This window comes from Chanos chanos, chromosome 1 (genome assembly GCF_902362185.1).
Source record: "Chanos chanos chromosome 1, fChaCha1.1, whole genome shotgun sequence".
NCBI classification, from domain to species: Eukaryota; Metazoa; Chordata; class Actinopteri; order Gonorynchiformes; family Chanidae; genus Chanos; species Chanos chanos.
The window spans coordinates 58612905-58622904 of NC_044495.1; the positions used below are offsets into that span (position 1 = coordinate 58612905).

A 10000-nucleotide genomic window follows, 5' to 3' on the forward strand; every position below is an offset into this window, starting at 1 on the left:
TTCAGAACGTGCACGTGAGTGCTGGTCATAATTCTGTCTGGTATTTATAACGCTGAGTATGAATGATACGTTGCGTTACTGTACTGTTACAGTGTTTGATGATTATTATTAGTTTAACTTGACAAGCTCCTATCCCGAGTCGGCTCAGGTTCGGTCTCTTCATTAAATCCCCCCCCCCACCCCCCACACAGAGCATCTCAGCTCTGGTCTTCTTCTTTTAAAACCATTTTCTTTCAAGACTGGGGGGGGGGTCTTTTGGTTTTGTTTTTTGTTTTGTATACTTCAGCTGGTCGCTGCTGCGTTTTTATGTTTGTGGTGTTGAGACCCACTGACTGAGCTGGCTTGTCTTTTGTGTGTGTGTATTTCTGTGTGTGTGTGTGTGTGTGTGTCGTTTTTTTTTCCCTTTTTTCCCTGCCCTGCAAAGCCGATGTTTAATTCATGCTCATCCCTTTTCAGTAGCGATCATAAGGGCTGGCAAGTAATTACTGAGGAAGTGGAGCGGGGTTTGGCGCTGCCAGCTGGCCGCCTTCCACCAGCCCCTCCCCTCTGCCCTGTATCGATGGAATAATGGGGGCATTGAATGCTTTAGCGAAGCTCTTTCAATGCCCGCCCTCACAGAGAGCCATCGACAGAGACATTTTACAGGCACTTTGAGCCCCGCCATGCTAAATCTGGAGCTAGACTTGTTTCGGGAGGGTCGGGTTTACCCCTTTTTTTGAAAAGCCTCTGAAGTCAAACTTCTATTCTTCTTCTTTTCTGCTTTGTCATTTTCTCACAGAACTCTCCCATTCCTGCAAAACTCCCAGAGCCAATCAGAGCCAGTGAAGCAGTGGCAAAGAAGAGCCAAACCAAAGCCAGGTGAGTTTGTTTTTGTATACTTTAGAACTACAGCACCCATAATGCTTTGCACAGTCTATAATGTTAAACATAAGGTGAATCAAAGTTTGAGTGAGTTGGTTCCAATTTTGTACAAACCCTCCAGTTTTATGGGGGAGGGGGTTTTCAGGACTGCCCATAGAAATGTGTCTTTACTTGTGTCTAAAATGATCTTATCTTACCGATAGATCTTGCCTGCCGGTTAGGAAAGAACTTAAAATAATAAGCCAAAATAAAACTCTTTCTCTTAAAATGATTCATTCAAAGGTTTGAGTTGAAATTAAAAAAAACTGGGTTTTTTTGGGGGGGGGGGGGCAAATAGCGTTCATGCTCAAAATACCATGAAATAAAATGATGTTTTGGGTTGTTTTTTTTTCATTTTTCCCTGACTGCACTATCTGTTGTCCATCCCTCAGGCTCACGGACCCCATCCCCACCACCGAAACCTCCATCGCTCCCCGGCAACGCCCCAAAGCCGGTCAGGCCCAGCCAATCACAGGCATCCAGCTCCCCATCCAGCCTGCCCTCACCCCGCGCAAGAGGGCCAACGCGCCAGCTGGCACCGCCCAGCCAATCAGTGAGCACCGCTTCCCCCCCCCCCAGGCCTGTCAAGTTTATTAGTCACAGATCCCCCCCCGGGGGACTCGGTCCTTGTACCCTGTCTGTTCTATAACAGCTCGGTACATCCGACATCCCCCCCCCCCCCCAAACAACGTCTTTAAAAACACATTTTTTGCTTGTAAACGTCCTCATGTATAAAAACGCACCCTGGTGGCGTTTAGTGTGTCAAACATATATCACACGTTGTCGCAAGTCGTTTCCCCGAATCGTTTCTGCGCGTCAGATTAGCGCTGTCCTGCGGTTCTTCCGTACGTTGATGTGAACTGCCGCCTAGAGCTGTTTAGAGTTGCATGGCTCTCTCTCTCTCTCTCTCTCTCTCTCTCTCTCTCTCTCTCTGCGAGTTTACTGCTCTTTGACAAACAGTGTTTGGTTATGTGTCTCTGCAGATGGTGGCCTAAGAAAGAGAAGCCCATTTGTAGTAAAAACTGTGTGCCAAATATCCCATCTCACACACACACACACACACACACACAATTTCTCTCTCTCTCTCACTCTCTGTCCATCTCCAGCTCATTCCTTCTGAATTGCCCTTACTGGATCAGACATGTGGTATTGACCAGAGCCAATCTTTGGCTGACACAACGCAAAGCCTGTAATCCCAAAGGTTCAATTTGTCCGTCTTTAAAAAAAAAAGGCTTGTAAAGGCCTGTAATGAGCCTCGGTTATTGAGCCTTTTGACACGGTGAGCCCCTCTGAGCTGTCCTTCGCGTGCCGGTTTCCAAAGCCGACGGTAATTACACGCCCCGGCGCGTCTCGCACCTAGCGAACGCGCTCGGAGCCGCCTTCCTTATTTGCAAGTTCGGAAACGCTGTGAAAATCGCCGACATGTCTACCTTTGTCGAAACAGGGGGAAAAAAAAAAAAAAGTTTTGCTCAAATTAGTTTTTACACAGAGCCGGTTTGTATGTTGTTTGTGCGCTCCTTATTAAGCCTGCGGGTGCTCAGTAGTGCTAGCCAGCTGTTGCGCGTTCTTGCCAGACTAGACGATACCCACGAAATTAGCATTTCAATGAGTACAGGATGCGGACTGTTTGTCTGAATTTCATTAAATGCAACGAAATGTGAACCCAGCGAGTAAATGAATCCAGAAATTCACTGTTTGTTCCCCCCTGTTAATTGCCATTGTTACAGGTGTGAACATAGCCCCCGCCCAACCCGCCGCAAGCGTCCAATCACAGAAGCCTCAGGCCCAGCCTGTCCCAATCGCTCAACAGCAGACCACGCCCACTCCGCTGCAAGCCACTCCCTCGCCGCCACAGGCCACGCCCCAGCATGGTCAACTCTTTGTCCAGCAGCAAGCCGGCTCCTTCTTCAACCCTCAGCAGCAGGTATGGAACAGTCTAGAAAGACCCGGTGTTTTAAGACAGTATTTAAGCCTATGGCCACCTTTTACTCATTGCAGAGTCATTGTCTCTACATACAAGCGTACACATACTTTTGGTTGTGTCAAGTGATTCAAGTGATAAGGACAACAGCCACCTGATGGAAAGGTTCACCAGTTTTTAGTGATTCACCAACGTTAAAAATGAAAAATCGTATCATATTGTCACGCAATGTCGTACTCACATTATTATCAGTTAGAGAATGATGATGTTGTCAAAGCTAATGCAACACAGCACAAAACCCCCTGACAAAAGATCTCTTTAAAGTTAAGAGCAGAATGGTGAGAAATCAGCAAAACCTTCCTTTCAAAACCTTCGTTTGATAGCATGAGATAACTAAGTACCTCAATGTTAGTCTTTTAAGTGCATCTACACCCCTAAGGTGTTTGATGTATTTCATGTATTTGACGTTCTGTCTGATGTATTTCATGTATTCAACGTTTTGTCTGACGGCGCATGATCTAACGTTAATTTTTTTGTTTTTTTCTGATACGGCCGTCCCGTTAACGTGTTCAAACCGCGGTCGCCGCGGCTCGTCCTTCGGCTTCGGTGTCTGACGGTCGCTTTCAGTCCAGACAGCGATGTGTTTGCGACCTCACGGAGGTTCCTTCCTGGTTATTTCTCGTTCCCGCGGCCTGGCGCAATCTTGTCAAGCGTTTCACGCCCGGGCCTATTGTGTTTTGCAGAAAGCGCCTTCCTCACTCTGAGGCTTAGAAGCTTTGGAGCGGCATTCACTGTAAATGTGTACTAATTAAACCCTCATTGTTTTAATGAACCCGATTTAGCAACGTGTAATGCAGTGTGTCATTGTCTGGGTTATTTATCTGTTCATTTATTTATTTATTTGTTTGTTTGTTTGTTTGCGTAGTAATGTATTCATTGACATTGCATTTTGCACTTGTAATTTATGTCTGTCTCGCTGTGTGGAACTGATTCGCCTGAGCTGCTGTAAATATTTGTGTCTGCCCGGGTTTTAAGAAGGCCTAAGAGTTTTTGGAAGCTGAATATTCATAATCTGCCTTCTAAAACGCGGAGCGCTAAAAATTCGTCATCAGACTCCGACGGGCTGTTTTCTGGGAAACAGATTAAGCCAAGACGTGGATTAATTTTCCACTGTTAATGTATATTCTCCCTTCAAAATCCATTTAACTCCTGGGCTAGGGTCAGTCTTTGTCCAGAAATGCGGCCGTGAGACCATTTGGTTGGCAATATTCCACGTAAAGGCTCACAGCTATAAATGTACGTACAATGAATAGACATCGTTTTTCATTCAGAATATGTATTTGACCAGTGTTGGGAAGGTAAGCCAAGGGGGGGGGGAAAAAGCATTCTTTTTTTTCTTCTGTTGTCCTGTGTGCTGAATTTGAATGAAGGATCTGAATCTTTAAGTAGCTGCAACACTCGGTGTATGAGCTTAGAGTGTCAACTCTTCTCTGCCTGTTTCAGCCATACCAAGCCCACAGTCCCTACACACAGCAGCCGCCTACCCTCAGCCTGCCTTTGCAAACATCTGCGCCTGCGTCTGCGCAGACACAGATCGTACCCGACGCCTCTTTGGCACCTAAACACCAACCGCAGCTAGTGATCAACTCCTCGCCCGCCCCCCCATCCCAAATACCAGCTCCCGCCCCCACGCCGGCAGCCACCCATCTCCATGCCCTGGTAAAGCTCGCGTTGCAGCTAAACTGATCTTCCTGACGGGTCTGGGTATTTTTGCGCATCTAGAATCTTCTAAAGCTTCTTCTTGGCCTGTTTCAGAGCTCCCCCAAATCCCTTCTGAAGTCTTTGAATCCACTGACTGGGTGTCTTTTCTGAGCAGTTGACGTGGTGGAGTTGTCTTTCTAACCTAGATGAAGAAAGCGTTTCTTTCAGCGTCTCTTCGACGGCTGTCATAACCAGACTAATTATCAATGGAAAAAAATATCTTCTGGGGTTTTATTAAACATTTTCATAACAATTTCCCTTTGTCTAAAAACAGTGTTTCCCCAACTTCTTTTCAAACAAGGTACCCTTCACCTAAATGACAAAATCTCCCCATCACACTGTTCTGCATCAAAAACAGCGCGTTCAGATTTAAGTGATGTAACCAAGAACAGTTAAAAGATTCTAAAGACATTTTTGGCGTTTGAACAAACAGTTTGGCGTTAGGTTTTTGTGAATGAGATTTATGGGGCCTTGGCAGAGTGTTTGGGGAAACGCTGCACTCCTGCACTCCCAGCTTTCTCTTTGCTTTAAATGTGTGTGTGTGTGTGTGTGTGTGTGTGTGTGTGTGTGTGTGCTCTGATTGATTATCCTTTTATTCTTATCCTCAAGGATGTGGGAGAAACTCTTTATCATTTCATCCTCCTCTCTCTCTCTCTCTCTCTCTCTCTCTCTCTCTTTCAATCTTATGCCTTTAGCTTCAAACTCCCTCTGATTTAATTTATACTATTCATTCTGTTTTTCTTATCCTCATTTTTTATCCCCTCTCTCTCTCTCTCCCTCTCCCTCTCTCTCTCTCTCCCTCTCCCTCTCCCTCTCCCTCTCCCTCTCTCTCTCTCTCTCTCTCTCTCTCCCTCTCTCTCTCTCTCTCTCTCTGTTTCTCCAGGCTGTTGCCCAGGGGCGCGGGGGGCATAAGGTGGGTTCTTTGACGCCTCCCTCGTCCCCTAAAGTGGCCCCCCGGGGCGGTCACAGGCGCATCCTGAGCGACGTCACCCACAGCGCCGTGTTCGGGGTGCCAGTCAGCAAATCCACTCAACTCCTGCAGGCGGCCGCCGCGGAGGCAAGCCTCAACAAGTCCAAGTGAGCGAGTTCATTCCAAACCGTTTTTTTTTTAAACAGAAACGCATTCTGTCGCCGAACGCCGCAACCCAAAGCTGGCCGCCTCGAGCTCGCTGTCGCGTGTGATACTGTCTTTTACGTTCCAGTTCCTCTAAAATAAAATGAAGAGCATGCTCAGTGTGTTTTTGTCTGAGAGTCTAGACCAGGGTTGGGCAGATCCGGTCCTGGAGGGCCGGTGTCCTGCTGGTTTTTGTTTTCACCTCTTAGGTACCTGTTGATTTACACCTTTAAAAACAGGTGTGCATGCTCTTCAGCCAATCACAGATTGTGTTTAGTCAGTTGACAAGAAAAGCAGCAGGACCATGGCCCTCCAGGACCAGGTTTGCCCACCCCTGGTCTAGACGGTCTCTGAGATTTCCTTAATTGTCAGTGCAGGGGGTAGCCAGCGCTCGACTCACTCTTGTATTGCAGTACGGTGACAACGTTAATGCTTCAGTCTGATTCGTTTTATATTATTGCGTCGCGTCCTGCCGTCGCCTCACTGGTCTGCGACTTTGTGTTCTAGCGCTGGGGTTTCTGTCTGTTCTGCGTTCCAGGTCAGCCAGCACCACGCCCTCCGGTTCTCCGTGTTCGTCCCAGCAGAGCGTGTACCAGGCAGCTAACAGCGGCGCCCCCCCGGCCCCCTCCCAGGGCGCCGGTGCCCAGCCCTCCTGGAACCCGTTCGGCGACGACAACTTCTCCAAACTCACCGCGGAGGAGCTGCTCAACAAGGATTTCGCCAAGCTAGCCGACGGTAAAGACCCCGGCTGCGGCGCCTGAGCTCCCGCGGGGTCGGCCGCAGACGAAGAGACAGAGAGAGACCGAAAGTTTGTTTGTTTGTTTGTTTGTTTTCTGAAGCTGTGAACATGGGAGTTACTTGAATGCCTTTTGTGTGTGTGTGTGTGTGTGTGTCTGTGTGTCTGTGTGTCTGTGTGTGTGTGTGTGTGTGTGTGTGTGTGTGTGTGTCTGTACATACGTAGGTAAGCCCGCCTCGAGAACTTCCACAGAGGACCTGATTCCAGGATTGCAACCTACTGCTCCAACCAAAGCTTTCCCACAAGGCTCAGGTATTGTCCTTAATTCTGTTCTAAATCTCTCTCTCTCTCTCCATCTCACTCTGTCTCTCTCTCTCTCTCTCTCTCTCTCTCTCTCTCTCTTTCCCTCTCCATCTCTCTCTCTCTCTCTCTCTCTCTCTCTCTCATATTCTCTCATCCCTGCTCGTACGGTTTTAGCTGACAGGGTGAAAGATAGCGAGATGCTGCTGTTTCCTTAATTGTCTTCCAATGCCCTATTTTTCTTCTCTCTTCCTCTTTATACTGTATTTAACTGTTCAACCTCATTCTTTCCTTACATCTTAATCCCTCCCTCTTTTTCTCTCTCCTTTTTCTCCGTGTGTGTGTGTGTGTGTGTGTGTGTTTCTAAGTGGAGAGATCCGTAGATATTCTGGATTTGGACAGAAGCCCAGAACAACTGGGTGTCCAAGACCCCTTTAATACTCAAGGTACTTCTGTCCTCCCTCTTCCTCCTTATCTTCCTCTCTTTAAATAAACTTCTGTCATCTTGGCCCCTCTTTCTAGAGAGTTCTAACAGGGCTGTGGGGGGATGAGAGCAGTAGCTGGCCTCCTTTTAGAAACCCTGTCTTTTATGGATTACTTGTCACGAGGGAAAGCGGGAAGGAGAGGAATTTTTTTTTTTTCCCGGCGTTAGGAAAAATATCCAAAGCCGAAACTTAGAAACCCGCGCCGCATTCACGAGACGCCACCGCATTCAAGGTCTAGGGCATGGAATTAGCCTTTGGGGTGTTGCCGCTTCGGATTTTCCAAGTTTTGATCAAAAGGACCAAACGCATGTCTCATTTTGTACTTGCGCTCATGACCTGAAAACACTCTCGCACTGTGTGCTGCGTTGGCCAGCTGACAGTCAGAGTTTATAATAAAAATAATCCAATTCACCAGACCGCTCAACGATTTGTCTCAATTAACACCAGACAGGCATCACGCAGCTCGCCAGGGCTGTGTCGTAGTCTTAATGTGTTTGCTGAATAGAGAGATGCGTTTTAGTCAAGTTCACGTTTATCGAGTCGTGCCTAAGTCACGGTTGCCAGGATACGACAAGGACAGAGCTGGAATACGCCGTTAATGGGATTACGCTACCTGTGAAAGTCACGGCTCGGTGGCTTGCGCCGTCAAACCGAGTTTGAGAGCGAAGCCTTTAAAACCGGAGTTATTCAAATCTCGTTCGACGGAAAACTGCTGTCCCCTTGATCTTTTGTCCGTTTTTCGCACTTCACACAGAGCTGGAGACTGCTCTCTCAGCAGGGGAGTAGGAGAGGCCCGAGTCTCATTCTGTATGTGTGTGTGTGTGTGTGTGCGCGTGCGTGCGTGTGTGTATGTCTGTGTCTGAGGTCTGAGAAGAGAGAGTAGATTAAAGCCTCACAGGTCTTACATAAGCAGTGTTTGGGTAATCCTCTCTCGATCATGGGCCTGATCTCTCTCACTCACTCACACACACACACACACACACACACACACACACACAGACATGCTGTGTGTATTTATGGCCCAGGTAAGCCCTCGTTGGTAGAACAGGACTAAAATAGAAAGGTCACGGTCTCTGTTTGTTCAGACCACGTGGGGAATTCTGTTTCACTGTCATTAAAAATGATACCTCCACTACTCATTACACACAAAAGAACATTTTGTACGTTTTATTGCCAGGCTTTCAAGGGTGTGTTCTTGTCATGCGCTCATCGATACCAAATCAAAATCTTGGTATATGAATGTATTATAAGTGCATTTTTGTTTCATCGTGAAAGGTAGTAACCATTCTGTTATTACTATTCTGTCGATATTGGTAAACTTGTTACATACTCTCGATGTGCGGTTTCCGAGTCAAAAGCAACGGTTGACCTTCTGACCTCTCTTCACCCTAGCGAGAGGGGCAAAGCAACAGATCTGCTGTTCCGTGTTCTGAGGGCCCCTTGCCCCCCGTCCACCCCCCAGCCCCCCGACCTGTCAACCTTGACCTTTACCTTCTCTTGCCAGTTAATCAGACTGTAAGTATGGGACGGTTCGTCGCTGCCCTTTGTGCGCTGACCTTGGATCAGTTTTGAGTGCCGCTTCTCGAATCGTTGACTTAAGTGAGGAGCGGTGACGAAGTCTGATCCTGGATCAGCGGTTTGAGGCGACATCCCCGTCGAATCGCCATCGTCGGAGATGAGATACTGACACGCATGCACCTGTTTTGCACTTTCGCCTTCTTCTAGATCGCCGGAATCACTAACGGCTCGTTCAGTCATTTCTGATGTAGGCTAACCTTCGCCCGCCGCATGAATCTGGACCACAGTGTGTTCCCGTCCACACGTCTCGTTTGACCGCTTGCTTGCCGTGACGTCGGAGACGAAGTCTGCAAGAAACGGAGCCTTGAGAAAAGTTTCGCCGTCTGAACTCTGCACGGTTCTGCCGTGAGACGCCCGTTACCTGTTGTTCCAGTAACCGGTTGTTTAGAGAATGACTCAGAGGCCTGTAGGACCTGAATGACGGGCCAGACTACTGTCGTTACCTCTTTTAACAGTCGCAGGCTAATGCTAGCGTGGCATGTGCCGTCTGCTCTGCGTTCGTTAAGTGAGAACTTGTTGGATTAACAAAGCATCTCTTCATCTCGTCTTGATATCATCTCTTCCTGTGTGGCTGATGAAGTTGTGTCCCCTGAATGTGTTCAGAGCTTTAATGACAGGTTCATTCCTGAAGGAAATTCCTTGATTCCTTCATTCCTTGTATCCCTTCGTCCAAAAAAAAAAAAAAAAAAATGATATCAAAGACAGCATTAGCATGGCAACCGCTAGCTCAAAGCCCCTCGACACAGACTAACACCCTGCTACCTTTACATCCCAAACTTTTCATAGCTCCATTTATTAACAGCACTCTCTCTGCTTTTCCCCCCGTTCCCTCCTCTGACGCAAACCGCTTCTCTTCTCTTCTCTTCTCTTCTCTTCTCTTCTCTTCTCTTCTCTTCTCTTCTCTTCTCTTCTCTTCCTTGTGTTCTCTCTCTCTGTCTCTCTCTCCCTCTCGCTCTGTCTCTCTCTCTCTCTCTCTCTTGCTCTGTCTCTCGCTCTGGCTCTGTCTCTCTCTTTCTCTCTCTCTCTCTCGCTCTGTCTCTTTCTCTCTCTTTCCCTCTCTCTCTGGCACACAGAGAAGTTGATAGAGGGTCTGAAGTCTCCAGAGCCTGCTCCCTCCTCCTCCTCCCTGCTGCTCCCTGACCTTCTCCCCCTCAATGACCCCTTCAGCCCGGCAGACCCCAGCAATGGTAACTCTCTCTCTCTCT

The 10000-nt window shown here is 47.9% G+C and overlaps 1 protein-coding gene across 1 annotated transcript in view; it reads left to right on the top strand.

Moving 5' to 3' along the window:
- The window catches only part of aak1a (AP2 associated kinase 1a), a 39066-nt gene that overhangs the window by 18502 nt on the left and 10564 nt on the right, over positions 1 to 10000 (top strand). Inside the window, exons 8-15 of the mRNA XM_030778925.1 lie at positions 1 to 14; positions 779 to 858; positions 1293 to 1453; positions 2628 to 2824; positions 5466 to 5659; positions 6235 to 6431; positions 6658 to 6744; positions 9869 to 9982. The exon at positions 1 to 14 is cut by the window's left edge and continues 90 nt beyond it. Coding sequence (XP_030634785.1) covers positions 1 to 14; positions 779 to 858; positions 1293 to 1453; positions 2628 to 2824; positions 5466 to 5659; positions 6235 to 6431; positions 6658 to 6744; positions 9869 to 9982 — 1044 coding nt within the window. The remainder of the gene's footprint in view (positions 15 to 778; positions 859 to 1292; positions 1454 to 2627; positions 2825 to 5465; positions 5660 to 6234; positions 6432 to 6657; positions 6745 to 9868; positions 9983 to 10000) is intronic.